Here is an 18201-nt window from a genome sequence, read left to right as displayed (position 1 = left end):
TTTTTGTTTTCTTTTCTGCTGCTTTCTTTTGAAGAATTGCTTTTTTACACAATTTTGTTTTTCTTTTATTCTTCCGTAGTTTAACTTAGCTTAGTTTAGATTAGCTTAGTTTAGATTAGCTTAGTTTAGATTAGTTTTGTTTAGTTTAGCATAGGTTTTTTTTTTTTTTTTTTTTTTTTTTTTCTAACCAGTTTGGTCTATTTCGACCCAGTTTTTGACTCACCATTCCATTTATTCAGCAACGCCCACATGTATGCAGTCGCAAATACGCGGATACATTACGTGCATTTTTGCGCATGCGTGTGTAAGCCTGCATTTTTAAGATTCTAACTTTACGAAAAATTCTACAAAATAAAAAAGTTTAATGACCATAAGTAACACTAAATTTTATTATTATTTTTTTTCTTCCTTTTTCTCCTTCACGTTTTTGCACCTTGGATACTGTGCTAGCCAAATGACTACCATAGTTGGCCATAGAGGGTGTGGAACGAGTGAAGCCGGGGGAAGTTCCCAATACCCGGAAAATTCTCTTTACTCATTTAAAAAAGCTATAGATTATGGAATTGATGGAATTGAATTAGATGTATGGTTAACAAAGGACAATGAAGTTATAGTGATACATGGAACGGAGGATGGGTTACTTGGTCATACTTTACTCTATGATGAAAATTTGAAAGAGAAACACATTGAAGAATTAACTGCTAAAGAAATTAAGCGTTATCACTTTAAGGAGCCCTGGATTTTAACAAAAGGGAAAAGTTTTTATGACCAAGAGTGGGGGGCCACTTCCATAAACCCAGATGTAGTGCAAACCTCAAGCAGAACTAGTAATAATAATGAAAATACACATAATTGTAATATCTATATCCAGGGTCATACGAATCAATTGGCTGATTCCATCCAGATGGATCATACTCATGAGAACCATCATATGAGAAAAAACTGCTTGATCACAAAAGATGGAGTTGTTAAATTTAGTGATCTCAGCAAAACAGAAAAGCTCGAAAAAGCAAACGAATACGCAGAATATAATAGGCCATACATAAATATGGAGGAAAATGAGGAGTTAGAAAAAATGCTTATTCAAAGTGGATGGCGACATGATATGTTTTTTCCTGAAATAGTAGAAAATGTTGAACATATTCAAGAAGTAACAAATGTAGAAGAACCAATAGATGAACCGAATGGACAACATCATATGTGCAAAAAGAACGGAATGCCATCAAAAGATGAAAACATGAATGAGGAAGAATTCGTAAAGAACATTGAATGCAAAATTTGCAAAGAGATTTATACTAACTATGTAAGCAAAAAAAATTATGATTTAAAAAAAAAAAAAATTTTGTTTAAATTTATTTCTATGTTCTATCATGTACCTTTATTAAAAGATATACTAAATGTGTATGAAAACAAATTAACATATGATATTGAACTAAAAGGAACAAAAGAAAATTTAGGACTGTACTTATTAGACATATTAAAGAATTATAAAAATTATAAATTTAAATTTAGTTCATTCAGTTGGGTGTTACAAGATAAGGATAGCAAACAAAAAAATGATGAAAATAAAAATAGGAATCAGTTTACGTATGATTCCTATCCAGTGGATAATTATCAACAAACTGATTTATTGAAAGTGCTTCGAAATAATAACTTAAATATACCTGTGGCTTTATTATTTTCAGATGATGAAATTATGCCAAATTTTAATTCCATACCTTACACAATGGACTATTACAATGCCGAATGGGCACATTTTTCTTATCGAACATTTAAAAAACCAATTGTTATGAAATGTAATAAAGATAATAAAACTATTCCTGCAATTGATTTTATCAAAATGCTACGTGAAAATAATAAAAAAATTATGATTTACTGGGGTACTGAAGATAAAGATAAATATGAGGATATTTTACACTACATAAAACTTAATGTCGATTCCATATGTCCAAATAATATAGACATTGCCAAAGAAGCAATGCTGGAAATGTCCTGATCCATCATTTCTGTTCTCTCCATCCAACATGACTACCCCTGCAAGAATCTGCGTCTGATGCTGCGTCTGATGCTGCGTCTGATGCTGCGTTTGATGCTGCGTTTGATGCTGTGTTTGATGCTGTGTTTGATGCTGCTCTTTTGCCTCCCATTTTGCCTCCCATTTTGCCTTCCATTTTGCGTGTCACCTGTTCTTTGCATATATATTACACGCTCGGGGTCCCCGGGAAAGCCTCACACAGTTATAGAAAATATTCATAGATAAAAGAGGCCTACGTGCAGAGATTGCATTAATTTTTCATAACTCCCGTAAAAAATGTACACATTTAAGTTTCAATTTTTTTTTATGCTATTTTTTTTTTTTTTTTCAATCCCGAAAATTTTGTGAAGAAATAAATGGAGGAATTATAAATTTAAAGTTGTACTCCATCGTTTTGCATTTCATTTAAAAAAATAGATATATAAAAATAATATAAAATAAAATTGAATAAAATAAAGATAAAATAATAGCAAAACAAAGTAAAGCAAAATAAAAAAACTTCACCACAAGTTCACGTCCTTTTGACAAAACAGTTGATATTATTATATGAACAAGTAAGATTGATATAAGCCCACTCAAATTTGGTACACTCTTTTTAATTTTTTTTTTTTTTTTTTTTTTTTTTTTCTCCCATCCCAATTATTTACAAAACGCTGATAATGTTTGTCCCCCAAATCGGTAACTCTATGCTTACATCACTCAATCTTTTTTTTCACATAAAGATGAGAAGGCACATTTATTATGACAAATGTAAATATTAAATCTTTTAAATACACGTGAAAAAGAGAAAATATACACTTCGCGTTAAAAAAAACACAGTCCTAGGCTTCATCCACAAGGTTTAAAATTCGCAGAGAAAGGTAATGTGTAGTTATATACACATATAAAAAGAAAAGAAATGAATTATTTCGTTTATATAGATATATACCCATGTATAAAATAAAACATTTCGTTGTCATCTCATCACTATTAATTGCCACGTTACGATATCATTACTACTGACAACTGTGCTTGGAGCTCCACCTCAAAATGAATTAAAAAAAAAAAAAAAAAAAAAAAAGCACAAATCATAAGGTATAAGTTATGATGCATAAGGTATAAGTTATGATGCATAAGGTATAAGGTATGCTGCATAAGGTATAAGTTATGATGCATAAGGTATAAGGTATGCTGCATAAACCATAAAATGTAAACCATAAATCACAAAGAGCAAAAGGACATCCCCCATTTGATAAACCTGGTGGAAGAATAAATAACTATTGCTTCTTGTGGACTTATCCATATGAACATACAAAATACACACAACATCATACAAATTCACCGCCCCCTCCCTAGCACCTCTCCTTGCTTACTCTTCTCACACGTGACCAACTAAATGAAATTGAAATACTGCTATTATGCAGGCTACATAATCTCAAATGTGTTATGCATCAAAGTGAAAAATAACATTAATCACATTTCTTTTGTGAATCATGCTGATAACCACTTAGTTGTGACAAGGGGATGGGAGAAGAAAAGGAAATGTATCTCACAGGGGTCATATGAAAATAATAAAAAAAAAAAAAGCAAAGCAACAATTTTAACTAATGCTTGCAGAAAAACACTAAACCAATTATACAACAAGATGCAGGATGGGGAAGCAGAGAAGCAGGAGGAGCAAGATAGAAAGGATGATATTAACACAAGTGAAGATATTTTGAAAAAAAAGAGAAAAGAGAAAGAAGTAGAACAAAGTATTGTTCCTCTAAATATGGATTGGGTAAAAGTAATGAATTTAATATATTCTACCAAAGATGTTGATCCAACAACCCTATCGTTTAATGCTGCTATATCAGCAGTAGAAAAAAAAGGATGTTTAATAAGTATGCTAGAATTATTTGAAATTATGAAAAAAAAAAACATAAAACCAGATGTCGTATCATATAAACTAATTCTAAGTTTGTGTGACAAGTACCATCTAAGCGAACATGCCGAAGTTCTATTTGACGAAATGGTCGAGACAGATAAATTGACTCCGACATATGAAATATATTCCCTTATGATAAGCTGTTTTGCAAAAGTTGGGAATGGATATAAGGCCATCGAGTTTTTAGAGAAGTTGAGAAATGATCCCTTCGTTGTCGAAATGAAAAGTATGGACACAGTTAATGATGATTGTAATGATTATGACAAACAAGGAACCCCCCATAGGCAGGGCAAAAAGAACAAATGGGAGGATGATTTTTTAGAAAATGACGTGGCAAAAAAGGTAGCAGCAGGAGGGGAAGCAGCAGGAGGGGAAGCGGCAGATAAGGAAGCGGCAGAAAATTCAAATGAGGAAAAAACCAAGTACAGCAACCAATTTAAAGAAATAACAGAGAAAATAAAAAATGTTGAAAAAGGTAGTAGCAAAATACAGTACGGCGAATATGCTAATGTTATTTTTGCTTGTAATATGTCAAATTTACCTGAACATGGAATAAAATATTTTGAAGAATTATTAAATACTGGAAAGTACATGCCATCTACTTTCGTTCTAGAAAATATATTTGATTTGTTAGGGAAAAATGGAAATTATGAAAAATGTCTTGAATATTATAGCAAACTGAAGGACGACCCAAATTTTAAAAAATATATCAATGTGAATATTTTAAATAATATTTTAAAGGCTCTAAGTATATATAATAAAATTAACATCATCGAAGATATATGGAAAAATGAATTTGATGAATTGTCCTTAACTCCAAATGTTATCTCCTATCAGTACATGTTAAAAGTCTACAGTATTGTCGATGATTATGAAAATGCATTCAAATTATTTAAAGAGATGCAAATGAAAAAGTTATTAAACAAAAAAAATATCTTCCCATTTTTATATACCATTAATGCTTTCAAAAATTGTGGAATATATAACTATGCCATTTATGTCTTGAGAATAGCAAAAATTTTGGCCATCTCATCAGACGATTTACTAATGCTCTATAATAACACTATGATAACATGCATAAATTCAAAAAAATATGATGTTATAATTTCACTTTATGCTGAACTTATAACCATGCAAGAAAAGGCTTCTTCGTCTCTCGAAATTAGCATCAACACTCTCGGTTTTGTCCTCCTAGCTTTTAAAGAATTGAAAATGCACGAAGACTTTACAAATTTGAAGAATTTAATAATTCAAAAAAATTACAAGCTAACTCCCCTCTGTTCCAAATTGGTTAGTGACACACTCGAATAACAAAACATCACTCTCACGTGCGGTAGGTGATTGCCATAGTTAGACGATTGCATTGGTTAGACAATAGCCTTAATTAGACAATTGCATTGGTTAGACGATTGCGCTTTTCTCTCTATATTTATGTCCCCTCATGACCCGTTTTCGCTCCCTGCACCTTCTTCCCCTTGTTGTACTTGCTCAAAAACTGAGCTTTTCTGTTGAGCAGTTGAGCGTCGTGACATTCTGCCTTCAAAAAATTCAAGTCCACCTTCAAGTCGTTTATTTCCTTGAGGAGGAGGGAATTTTCATTCATCATTTTTATTTTTTCAGTGCGGAATGCTTCCGATTCTTTTTCCAATTTGTCCTTTAACACTTCTATCATATTTTCGAGATGTTCCTTTTGTCTGATATATTCAGAAAAAACATTTTTGGTGTCGTAATTCTTTACGTCGTTGACTTTATGGAATTTGTTGTATAAATTCAAAAAAGAAGAATTGAAGATTTTCTTATCATGCAGATGCAAATAGCACTCCCTAATGTGTTCTTGTATATTTTTCAGTATCTTTTCATAATTCCCAATCGTTTTATTATTATTTAGTAAATCGTCGTGCAATGCTTTTATTTTCATTTTATATTCATTAATTTCAATGTGCAAACTAACAGTTTTCTTATGATTATTTTCAAAACATTTTGACATTTCATTAATCTTTTCTCTCATGATTTTTATTTCCGAATCTTTCGGGGATAAATTGGATTCCAAATCTTTTATCTTTTGAGTTAATACAATTTTCAATTTTTCTAATTCTTCATTTTTTTTATTTAATTTATTAATATCATTGTTTTTTAATTCTATTTCTTTTTCCATCTCTGAAATGTTGTCTTTTAGATTCGTTACTTCTCCCTTTAAATGGTCAATATTCTGCACAGATATATAAAAAATGAACGCTTGTATTTTCAAGGGTAAGTTACATTTATAATGAACACTTTTTTTTTTATGGTGGCTTATGTCCTCCACCTTTGTAGGAACTTAAATAAGCAACACAATAGACAGACACACTAGTCAAATATCCCAACTCTTTGGATATGAAAAATAGAATCATCTCAATATTCTCACATCTTACCTCCTGTAGCCTCTTGGCAGTGATATTATTTTTGACAAATTTTTCCTTCTGAACCTGAATATTTTCCTTCAGTTCCCCTTCTATATGTTCATACAATTTAAATTTACCCATTAAATCGTATTTATCCTGTTTCAACTCCTCAATTTGTTGTTCATATCTTTTGGTTATTATTAAAATTTCTTCATCGACATCTTCTTCCATTTGTTTTATGTACTCTTCCTTTTCTTTTTGCAAGTTTTCATATAGATGCTTAAAATTTTCTATAACATCATTTTTTTTTTTTATTTCCTTATTTTTATCCATAATCAGTTGTGTTATATTCATTTCATGTTCATTTTTTAAGTCTAAAATTTCTTTTGTCGCATTTTTTTTGTACAAATTAAACTCTTCTTCTATTTTTAGAAACTTCTCTTCACATATTTTATTAGTTAAATAAAATTGTGAATTTAACTGATTTACAAAATAGGTATGTTTTTCCTCCAACTCGTATAGAGCCTCTTTACATGTTTTCTCTACTTTGTCTTTTTCTTTTATTATGTTTTTATTTATTTTTATCAATTTTTTTATTTCTACATTTTTTTCCTTATCCAATTTGTTCATTTCGGATTTATGAATCGATTCTTTATTTTTCATTTCTAGTTGCATTTGGTTTTTCAAATTTGTAATTTTTTTCTGTAATTCTAAATATTCATTATTCTTTTTCTGTACATAATAAAAGTCGATTAAAATATCATCGCTTTCTTTTTCATCTTCATGTAGAATGTAATTCGTTTTGTTGTCTAAATCATACAGTAGAAAGTTATTTTTCATTTTCTTATTTGTATTCAACCCTAATAAACTCTTATTATTATTTTTCTTTTCTGGCTTTTCTAAACTCAAATCGGACAAGCTTAATTTTTTTTCTCCTTTTTTTTGTTCATCTGAAAAATACACATTCTGTGAATTTTTTTCTTTTCTGCTTAAACCAGCATTACCACACAGTAACGCCCCTTTCTCCATCAAATTTTCTCTGTATACATTAGTCGTGTCATTTTCACTGCTTCTAATTGATCCTTTTTCTAAATTCACTCCATTGTGATCTTCCTCACTTTTCCTTGTGTGTACCGTTGTTCCTCCTGTAACATATTCATTACCACTCTGAGAAGAACATTCAGTTGCATTCAAGGTTACACAATTATTGGACGAAAAAAAACTAGTATCCATTTTTTCTATCGAGAAAATGTATATAGAACCATCTCTAGAACAACTAAACAGCAACTCCCTATTTATATCCAATTTCAAATTAACACAATTCATTATATGACAAGGGATTTCTAAGTATAACCCAGAGAGAGGTAACATATAAAATCGAATTCTACAAAAATAACCATTGTAAAATGTAGCAATTAAGAATTTATTTTTATATAGTAATATTTTATCAATATTATATTCTGATTCTAAAATACATTCAATCTTAGAATTACAAAATTGTTTCACAGTTTTATCATCACAAGAAACGTACACATTTTTCATTTCATTTGTTTGGAAATTATTGAAACTTTTATATTCATTTCCATATTTTCCTTGAGTGGAAAGACTAGCATTATTTTCTTTATCACTTTCATTTTTTCTATTTTTCTCATTTAAAAATTCTAAATCGATACTTAAAAATTTCTTTTCTTTTTGCATAATCTCCATACTTTTATTTCCATTATTGTATAGAGAGTACTCAAATAAATACCCATCTTTCCCAATTGATAATATAGAAAAGTCGTTACAACTCCATACTAAATCGGTGATATAATTCACATGAGATTTCAACACATAGAAAAGTTCGTATGTATACGTTTTGTATATATATAAAGTTGAAATTTTAGACACAGCCATGAAACTTCCACCATTTGAAAATTTACAACATGAACAATTTTTTAAAAAAAATTCTTTTCTTATTTTTAATTTGTTATACAATATGTGAAATAATCTCAACTTATCTGTAAAGGCTACCAGAAGTAAGTGACCTGAACAATGAACTGATAAGTGCAAAGGTTCATTATTAAATGAATTCCTCATTACTACTTCCTTCTTCTTATAATTAATAATTTTTATCATATTATCATCATAACATATTATTATTAAAGGGTGTTTTAAGCACACATCAAAGTCGTTTATCTTGGCAGGACTCATATCCTCTAGCACCATTTCGGCATGCTTCTCATTATTTTTAAAAACGTTTGGATTATCAACTTCCAATAAGGCACTTTTTCCTTCTTCCAATAAGGCACTTTTTCCTTCTTCCAATAAGGCACTTTTTCCTTCTTCCAATAAGGCACTTTTTCCATCTTCCAATTCGACACCTTTTTCATCTTCCAATTCGACACCTTTTCCATCTTCCAATTGCGCCTCCATAAGTTCTTCATTGGAATCACCTGTATTGCTGCATCTCCCTTTAGACATATCGAGCTTTTTCAAATTTCCATCTTGAGACAAAAAATACAAAAATCTTTCACAAGAAGAAACCAAACAATAACTATTCAACAAAGTACAATAGTTAAATCGTATGGAATATTTTACTGAATAACATAAATTATTGCTCAAGTCGGATGATTTCTCATAAATATATATAAACTCGTTGTCGAATAGGAGAAATCCCCTTGTCAGAGAAATAATCTTCATAATGTTTTTGTTACTTACATGCTTGTTAAATATCTTCAGTTTTTCTTTCTTAATATCATAAAAAATTAAGTTATTATTTTTATTCGTTAGCAATAAAACACCATCTCGTAACCAACAACAATTAGTAAAATTTTGGTCAATTTTTTCTAGTTTTTTATTTTTTATTTTTATTTCTACTAAGTTTCTCTCGACATTATGATACAGAAATACATGTCTCTCTTTGGATAATCCACTTTGGAATGTTTCTCTCTTCTTCTTTTCTTCCATTCTCTTATCCTCATTAGGAGTTTTATTGCCCTCTTGATTTCTTATGGTAGATTCTTCCCCCATGTCTAGTTGCAACCCATTATAATGAGTTGTACCCGTGTTCACATCTGGGTCCTTGTTCACATATGGGTTCTTGTTCACATCTGGGTTCTTGTTCACATCTGGGTTCTTGTTCACATCTGGGTTCTTGTTCACATCTGGGTCCTTGTTCACATCTGGGTCCTTGTTCACATCTGGGTTCTTGTTCACATCTGGGTCCTTATTGACATTTGCTTCAAACATTGCAATTGCGCTTTCATTCGACTCACAGCCCCCATTTTGATCTTTCGTATTTTTGACGTTACATATTGACAGCAAAGCAATGTATGATGAATTCTGGACATTCAAAAAAATTTCACAAATATCACAAAAAATAGTTGGAGGAAAAATTTTACTAAAAATTAACTTTTCCTGGAACCAATCATAACACAAAAATAAGCTTTTGGTACTTCCATTAGTTATACAATATAGGTATTTATTTTTTGAAGAAAATGATATGTTCACAATTTTACTTTCATTATCTACAATTTCTAATGTTAATCTTTTAATAAGCTTACAATTATTTGTATATATTGAAACGAAAGGTTTTCCTATCGATTTTTCTCCTAATGCTAGTAACTTCTTATCATTGCTTATGCCCAGACAGATAATACCATAACTCTTTTCATCACTAAGTAAAAATCTTTGCTTTTTTTCTCTAACAGAATGTATAACTCCATTAGATCCTATACAGTAAAAAATGCAATTTTCATCTACTAAATGAAACGGGTTGTATATGTTCTTACATATTCCATACGCATAAATAGCTTTTGTGAAGTATGTTTCTCTTTTTTTTTCGAACGTATACATTTTGCCAAGTAATTTTTCCTCTCCTTTAAAATTGCTTAGCCTGTTCCAAGTGTGGGAACAAGCCCATAAACAGAAAAAAAAAAAAAAATAAAAAAATACACACAGCTATGCATATGTATGTTCCTATGTACCTAGGTATGCGTATTTATTTTATTACTTTATTATTGTTTATTATTATTCTTATGATTATTCTTCTTATTATATTTTATCATTATATTTTATTATTATTTTTTATTATTATTTCCTCCGTCCTATACCCCTTCCCCCTGCTCTGCTCTTTTTTTTTTTTTTTTTTTTTTTTTTTTTTCTCCCTCCCTTTTGTCTACCGTCAAGAAAGAAGTTTTCTTCCTTTTCCACTTCCACAAACGACAGCAATTGGAACGCACTAAAAATAATCAAATAGTAGCTCTGACAAGTGTAAATATAAACTACTCCATTCTAACATTTTCATTTTTATTTCTTTAAATTTGTCCATTATTCCTTCACTATGAATATTTTGTATCGATATCGAGGAGTACAAACTAAAAAGTCTACTTAATGCTTAGATAGGAAAATTTGAGATCCATGCACACGATCACGATCACGCACACGCGTATACATTTGTTAGCTATACATTTTTTTTTTTTTTTTTTTTTTTATACTCTGATTGTGAGGTTCAATTCGGTTCATCACTTTTATTTTCATATAAAACTGCATTTTCATTTAGATTCCAATTCAGATTCATATATCTATCTCCACTTCTACCTGTGCTCCTCCTCATTTACAGATCCCCAATTTTTTTTTCTTCTATTCAACAGTTTGGACAAACTTGTAGCGCTTAAGAGTTCATCCTTCATGGGGACAGTTTTGGCATGATTATCAGTTTTAATATGTGTCATACCTGTACATTACTACTTCCACATTTTTCTCACCCACACCTTTAGAGGGAGTGGAAAAAATGAAGATTCTCATACTAACAGACGAATAATAGAATTTCCACCTACACATTATAACTTTCTCCCCCTTGAATTTTCTACATTTCGATTTTTATGGCCAGTACTAGGGGTCCTACTTCTATGCATGTATGTATGTATGTGTTTTTTTTTTTTTTTTTTTTTTTTTTTTTTTTTTTTCTCTTTTTCTTCACCCGCGTCAATAATTTCCCACTTGTGCAAAAAAAAAAAAAATTGATTTCATCAAGTTAACCATTATGCAAAAATGTTGAGTACACCCCAATGGATACGAATATTTAGATGAGTTTCTCCTGCACTCACAGGAACACTACCAAATATATAATGTAGGAACAAATTTTTTTTTTTTTTTTTTTTTTTTTTTTTTTTGTTTATGGGCTTGTTTTAACCTTGGCTTTTGAAACGTAGGACCTTTTCTTTGTGACGTAATATCATGGAAACAAAACATAAGAAAAAAGTTTAAGAGAGAAGAGCAAAGAGAAGTTTTTATTAACGAAAATGAAACGATAAAATAAAGTAAAAAAAAAAAAAAAAAAAAATGCAATGGTAATAACATAGAGCAGTGTATAAAAAATAACCCATGACAACATAAAGTAATACGGAACAATGCAAAATAAGATAATGCCTTTGTCAGAGTAACGTAACACAAAAACAATCTAAGGCTTCACATTTGTAAAATATGCATATCTTTACAAATTCTTGAGCTTCTTACAATTCCAAACACTTGCACGACAACTTTATGAACCAAACAGTACAAGCTCCCATCTAATAGAGAGATTGTTGCGTACAACTGAAATGTTATAATCTATTTGTGGAAAAAAAAAAAAAAAAAACAATCATTCAGAATTTCCAAGCAAGCACAAAACCGGATGAATAAGAATACATGCAAAAGTGCATATGGCTAATCGCAGGAAACTCAAAGTGGGTGGCACATTTGCATAAAGAAAAGCCAAACCACTGACAGAAAGGACCAAACCACTAATAGATAGTAGGAAACCTGACAGGAAATGAACGCAGTATATCTCCTAATCTCCATACTGACGATCAAACTTGTTGAAAATATACACACGAGAGTAGTAAGAAACTTTTTAAACTGTCCCATCCAGATAAACAAACACAAAACCATAAAAGTGCAAAGATATTGTAGAAGAATAAAGCAAAGGAGTAACAAACTCTTCTTGTCTTTGTTTGATGAGTACGATGAAAAGTGCATAAAGGCACTAATTATGGCCAGGGAAGTTGCAAAAAATGATCATGAGAAAGAGATTTTATTGAAACATTTGCTAATCTCTATTATCAGAATAGACTGTAATTTAATAGAACACATTTTAAAATTTTTTAATGTCTCGCTAACGACATTTTTAGATAAATTTAATATGGAAATAAATAAAACAGAAGAAGATAATGCTGGAAGTAGTGGCAATGATGATGATGAAAATACCTCGGAGAATCAAGACAACAAAAATAGTTTAACAAGAAAAACATCTCATCAATGTAGTGGACATGATCAAGTGATATCAAAAAATCTTTTTCTTCCTTCTAACGATACGAATGAAGCAAACTTGAGAAAAGGAGAAACAGGACATTTAGCTTATGATCAAGATGATGATCAGAAAGTAGTGGAAAATTTTATCGATAAACATATACAAGATATAGAGGATAAAATTAATCAATTGAAAAATTTGGAGAATGAAAGTAGTGACATTTCAACAACTGATGATGTTAAAACTGATAAGTCTCTTGATCAATTTAACGAAAGTGATAACACAACAACTGATAACATCATTCTTCAAGCAGCAAATCGAGTTATAGGTAGCCATGGGAATGATCAAGATTCCATCGATGAAAAAATAATCAAGTTGGAAAAGACAGATTCAGATGAATTATCTAGCGAAAATTCAGAAATAAGGTTTTCGCAGAACTGCAAACGGGTTCTTCAAAATGCAGTGCTAGAAGCAAGGAGGAAAAAAAAAATGTTCGTTAATGTTACGGATATACTTATCGCTCTTATAAACATGGCTGAAGAAAATAATAATTGTGCATTTTTAAAATACCTAAATGAGCTAAACATAAGTGTAAATAACTTGAAAAGCCAGATAATGAGCTACGATGAGAGGAATTCTTCCATATCATCTATAAATATGAAAAGAGATACCACAGATTGTAGCAATGCACATCTCAATGTTCATGATACTTACAACGAAAGAAACAATTACCAAAGTGAACAAAATCACAACATGATGGAGAAAAACGGAGAAGATCAAAGAATGAGGAATTCAGGCAATGAACATTCAAATCGACACCTCATGAATAATCTCAGTAATGATTACCTGAATCAAACAAGAGAATTCAAAAATTATGAAGAAAATAATATTGTTCCAAACAGCAAAATAATAAACTCTTCTTTTATCAAAGATTGTCTCATTGATATGGTACAAGCAGCATATGAAAAAGGGGATGAGCATTTTTTTGGGAGAAAAAAAGAAATAAAAAGAATAATTGAAATATTAGGGAGAAAAAAAAAATCGAATCCATTGTTAATTGGAGAAAGTGGGGTCGGAAAAACAGCCATTATTGAACATTTGTCATATTTAATTTTAAAAGATAAAGTACCATACCATTTACGAAATTGTAGAATCTATCAACTTAATGTTGGTAATATTGTAGCTGGAACCAAATATAGAGGAGAATTTGAAGAAAAAATGAAATATTTATTAAACAACATGAACAAAAAAAAAAAAAATATTCTCTTTATAGACGAAATTCATGTAATTGTTGGTGCAGGAAGTGGAGAGGGATCATTAGATGCATCCAACCTATTGAAACCTTTTCTTTCTTCAGACAATTTACAGTGTATAGGGACAACAACATTTCAAGAATATTCGAAATATATCGAATCGGATAAAGCTCTTAGAAGAAGATTTAATTGTGTTCCTGTACAACCATTCACATCTAAAGAAACTCTCTTATTATTAAAAAAAATTAAATATAACTATGAAAAGTATCACAACATTTATTACACGAATGATTCCCTAAAGTCAATTGTTCTCCTAACGGAAGATTACCTTCCCACTGCAAATTTTCCAGACAAAGCTATTGATATATTGGATGAAGCTGGTGCTTATCAAAAAATTAGATATGAAATATTTATGCGTCAAAAGTTGAGAAATGAGAGTCTTCGTAAGGCGGGAAAAGTCGGAGCTGATATGGATGAAACTAAAGCTGGGAACGTAAAACCTGATAGTGATAAGTTAAGTAAAAATGAACTGGATAGAGGAATGCCGAATGATGAACCTACTTCCAGTGAAATATTAAACAAAGAATCCAACGAAAATTTCGAGGCCGAAAATTATATCGAAAATATGCACATGAAGTATGTGACATCAGATGTTATTGAAGACATTGTGAGTAAGAAGTCATCTATTTCTTACATCAAAAAAAACAAAAAAGAAGAGGAAAAAATAATGAAATTGAAGGAGAAATTAAACAAAGTAATAATAGGACAAGAAAAAGTAATCGATGTATTATCCAAGTATTTATTTAAAGCCATTACAAATATAAAGGATCCGAATAAACCCATTGGTACACTACTACTATGTGGGTCATCCGGTGTTGGAAAAACATTATGTGCTCAAGTCATATCAAAATATTTATTTAATGAAGACAATTTAATTGTAATAAATATGAATGAATATATAGATAAGCATTCAGTAAGTAAGTTATTTGGCAGCTACCCAGGTTATGTAGGTTACAAAGAAGGTGGAGAATTAACAGAAAGTGTAAAGAAAAAGCCATTTTCTATCATCCTTTTTGATGAAATTGAAAAGGCACACAGTGAAGTTTTACATGTTCTTCTCCAAATATTGGATAATGGAATTTTAACAGATTCCAAAGGAAATAAAGTTTCATTTAAAAATACCTTTATCTTTATGACAACGAATATAGGATCAGATATAATTACTGACTATTTCAAGTTGTATAATAAAAATTATTCAAATTTAGGTTTCAGATATTACCTCAAAAAAAGGAAAAAAGGGGAAGAAGCAAATCTCGCCCCTTCCTCCATAGGGGAAAATCAACAAAACTTTGAAAAAATTACAAATGATAAAATGAACGAAAGTAATGTTGATTTAAGTTCTACCAATTCTACCACTAAGGCGAAAGATTACAAAACTTACCAGGTAGAGAACCCCGTGAATCTACCATATAACCGATCGAGTGATAGTTACGAAATTTTTGAAGAAAAACTACGAACTAATAAGTGGTATGATGAATTACAACCAGAAATAGAAGAAGAACTGAAAAAGAAATTTTTACCAGAATTTTTGAACAGAATAGATGAAAAAATAATTTTCCGACAATTTCTCAAAAGAGATGTTATTAACATTTTCGAAAATATGACTGGAGATTTGAAAAAAAGAATTAAAAAAAGGAAAAATCTCAATCTAGTTATTGATAAAGAAGTAATTAACTATATTTGTAGTGATGATAATAATATATACGATATGAATTTTGGTGCTAGATCAATTAGAAGAGCTTTATATAAATACCTAGAAGATCCAATTGCTTCATTCTTAATTTCGAATTTATACGAACCAAATGACACCATTCACATAACACTATCAAATGATAATCAAATAAATGTACATTTGCTGAAGACTTCCATTCAGCAACTTGTTTCCTAACATGCTCACGCTTTTCCTTTCTTTCGTCTACTTCTCCTACAGCACAAATTTGTGTCTGTATAGGATTTGTATGTAAAGAAATCATTATGCATCATAAGTACCCACGCTGTGTTCCTTTGTTTGCACGCAGTGAGCAGCGGAACGATTTTACACGTATCTGTATGTGTATATGTTTGCATGTGTGTATGTATATATATATATATATATATATATATATATATTCATACCACATACATATACACTTGCAGACACACTTATAGAACAGTTTCGCCAAGTAGTGAACTTATAAGTGCGCGTGCAAACCCTTTTATCTTTAAATGTTAAACGGCTTTAAGTGTTTTTAAAAGTTTTCAAAGGAATGTTTGTGCTATAGTTCTTCACATAGCCTAATCTTCATAGCATTATCTACATCACCTTTTTTTTTTTTTTTTTTTTTTTTGTTTCACCTGATGGACAATTTTCGTCGTATTTTTTTTTCTTTTTTTTTTTAAATTTTGATCATTCAATATACCATTTTTACTGAATATATATAAAGTTATGAATTCTTTTTATTCTAAGCAAAGCATGCTAAAACGAATCTAACTTGTATGTGTGTGTCGTAGGATTTTTATCGAATTAAGCATGCCATTAAAATGTCAAAAAACATTTTCCCTTTTTTGTAAATTTTTTTCCAGGATAATGACAAATAGATAATGATTGCAACTTTGTTTTTACGCAGGTGTAAAGCAGTACTTTCACTTTCAACGTTTAAAGCGTTACATTACATTACTTAATTTTTTTTTTTTTTTTTTTTTTTTGGATGGTGAGGGAGATATACACACATATTATACACATACGCGGGCATGTAAATTCTTTTTTTTTTTCTTTTTTTTTTATTTCATTTTTGCTACCTCCTTTTATAGAACCTGTACAATTGCCTTGCAGTCATACTATATTGAACGTTTCTAACGGCACGTGTATACTAATTGGCTTACCAACTGTTTAAAAGCAAAAAAAAAAGATACATTTCGAATAAATTTCAAATTTTGAAGACCAAAATGAGCACATGAAAAGTGGATCATAAGTAAGGTTCAAAATTTCTGGGAGTTCCTTCAAAAACGTGATGCATTTATCATACCATTTCCAATTTCTCATACCAGTAAAAGGATATAACCTCACACTCCCAGCTGTACATAATTAACTCCTCAGGAATTGTAAACATTTACGGTTACCCCTTCCACACGCACACAAAAGCGAATATCAACACACTACAAAACCAACATGAGTGGAAAACTGGAAGATATAGGTGAACTAGTTTTGCTTATCGGTGATTTCCATTCGCCCATGAGAAATTTGGGACTTCCTGACTGCTTTAAGGATCTGCTAAAAACAGACAAAATCAAACATGTTCTATGCACAGGGAATGTTGGAAGCCGTGAAAATTTGGAGCTGCTAAAAAATATTGCTGACTCTGTTCATATAACCAAAGGAGATATGGATGATGAGTATGATTTTCCTGAAGACATTTTTCTCACGATTGGAGATTTTAAAATATCATTAACTCATGGTCATCAAATTATTCCTTGGGGTGATACAAACGCACTTTTACAATGGCAGAAAAAATATGATAGTGACATAATTATTACTGGTCATACTCATAAAAATTCAATTGTCCGATATGGAGGAAAATATTTTATTAACCCAGGTTCAGCAACTGGTGCTTTTCAACCATGGCTTTCTCAACCGACTCCAAGTTTTATACTAATGGCAATTGCGAAAAATTCCATTGTTGTTTATGTATATGAGGAGAAAAATGGAAAAACCAATGTTGAAATGAGTGAGTTGCAAAAGTGAATAATGCAGTAACAGGATTAACACAAAATTGATGATTATATGTTAGGAAGAAGGACAATCAATGAAGAATTCATTACTAGATCTATTTTATCACCTTTTTTTACATATCTTCAATTCTCCATTGAGTCATTTCTTTTTCGATAATTTTGAAAATTCGTTAACACAATTTTAATGATGAAGCAGCAGTTATACTTTATACACCACATAAATCTATATCAGTTTTTAAAAAATCATACTTAAGAGAGTAATATTTTTTTTTTTTTTTTTTTGTAATCATTTAAGCAATAGTATGTTATCAAGTGAATGCACTGATCAGTTGAATATTTAAATTTAGTATGTAGTAATTGAAACGAACATAGTTTTGTCCAAAAAAAATGGGGGTATTTTCCCACCTGTTTTTTTTTTTTTTTTTTTTTTTAACTTTTAAATGTGCATAGCATATGTGTATATACATGTGTATGCACATGTTAACAAATAAAAGAGTTATGAATGAAAAAATAGATTAAATGATAACATTTTGTCTTTGCGACATTATTACTGTGTAACGTTTTTACATGTCGTTTATGTTCTTTCA

The 18201-nt window shown here is 30.2% G+C and overlaps 5 protein-coding genes across 5 annotated transcripts; 4 read left to right on the top strand and 1 right to left on the bottom strand.

The window, feature by feature from the left end:
* Nucleotides 1-364: 364 nt before the first annotated feature.
* PGO_134230 (glycerophosphodiester phosphodiesterase) lies at nucleotides 365-1996 on the top strand (the record flags this gene model as incomplete). Its single annotated transcript, XM_028689939.1, has 1 exon — nucleotides 365-1996. The coding sequence occupies one exon, from the start codon at nucleotides 365-367 to the stop codon at nucleotides 1994-1996; it is 1632 nt and encodes a 543-aa protein (XP_028545740.1).
* A 1414-nt stretch (nucleotides 1997-3410) lies between these two features.
* PGO_134220 (hypothetical protein, conserved) lies at nucleotides 3411-5252 on the top strand (the record flags this gene model as incomplete). Its single annotated transcript, XM_028689938.1, has 1 exon — nucleotides 3411-5252. One exon carries the CDS (start codon nucleotides 3411-3413, stop codon nucleotides 5250-5252), a length of 1842 nt encoding a protein of 613 aa, XP_028545739.1.
* Nucleotides 5253-5370: 118 nt separating this feature from the next.
* Nucleotides 5371-10159, bottom strand: PGO_134210 (hypothetical protein, conserved; the record flags this gene model as incomplete). Its single annotated transcript, XM_028689937.1, has 2 exons — nucleotides 5371-6150; nucleotides 6353-10159. 2 exons carry the CDS (start codon nucleotides 10157-10159, stop codon nucleotides 5371-5373), a joined length of 4587 nt encoding a protein of 1528 aa, XP_028545738.1.
* A 1957-nt stretch (nucleotides 10160-12116) lies between these two features.
* On the top strand, nucleotides 12117-15794 carry PGO_134200 (ATP-dependent Clp protease; the record flags this gene model as incomplete). The annotated part of the gene is made up of 1 exon (XM_028689936.1): nucleotides 12117-15794. One exon carries the CDS (start codon nucleotides 12117-12119, stop codon nucleotides 15792-15794), a length of 3678 nt encoding a protein of 1225 aa, XP_028545737.1.
* A 1260-nt stretch (nucleotides 15795-17054) lies between these two features.
* On the top strand, nucleotides 17055-17627 carry PGO_134190 (vacuolar protein sorting-associated protein 29; the record flags this gene model as incomplete). Its single annotated transcript, XM_028689935.1, has 1 exon — nucleotides 17055-17627. The coding sequence occupies one exon, from the start codon at nucleotides 17055-17057 to the stop codon at nucleotides 17625-17627; it is 573 nt and encodes a 190-aa protein (XP_028545736.1).
* Between the last annotated feature and the right edge of the window lie 574 nt (nucleotides 17628-18201).

Source organism: Plasmodium gonderi, assembly GCF_002157705.1.
Source record: "Plasmodium gonderi DNA, contig: Chr13, whole genome shotgun sequence".
Classification (NCBI taxonomy): Eukaryota; Apicomplexa; class Aconoidasida; order Haemosporida; family Plasmodiidae; genus Plasmodium; species Plasmodium gonderi.
The sequence above is the reverse complement of the archived record's forward strand: the minus strand, read 5'-3'. Positions and strand labels throughout refer to the sequence as shown.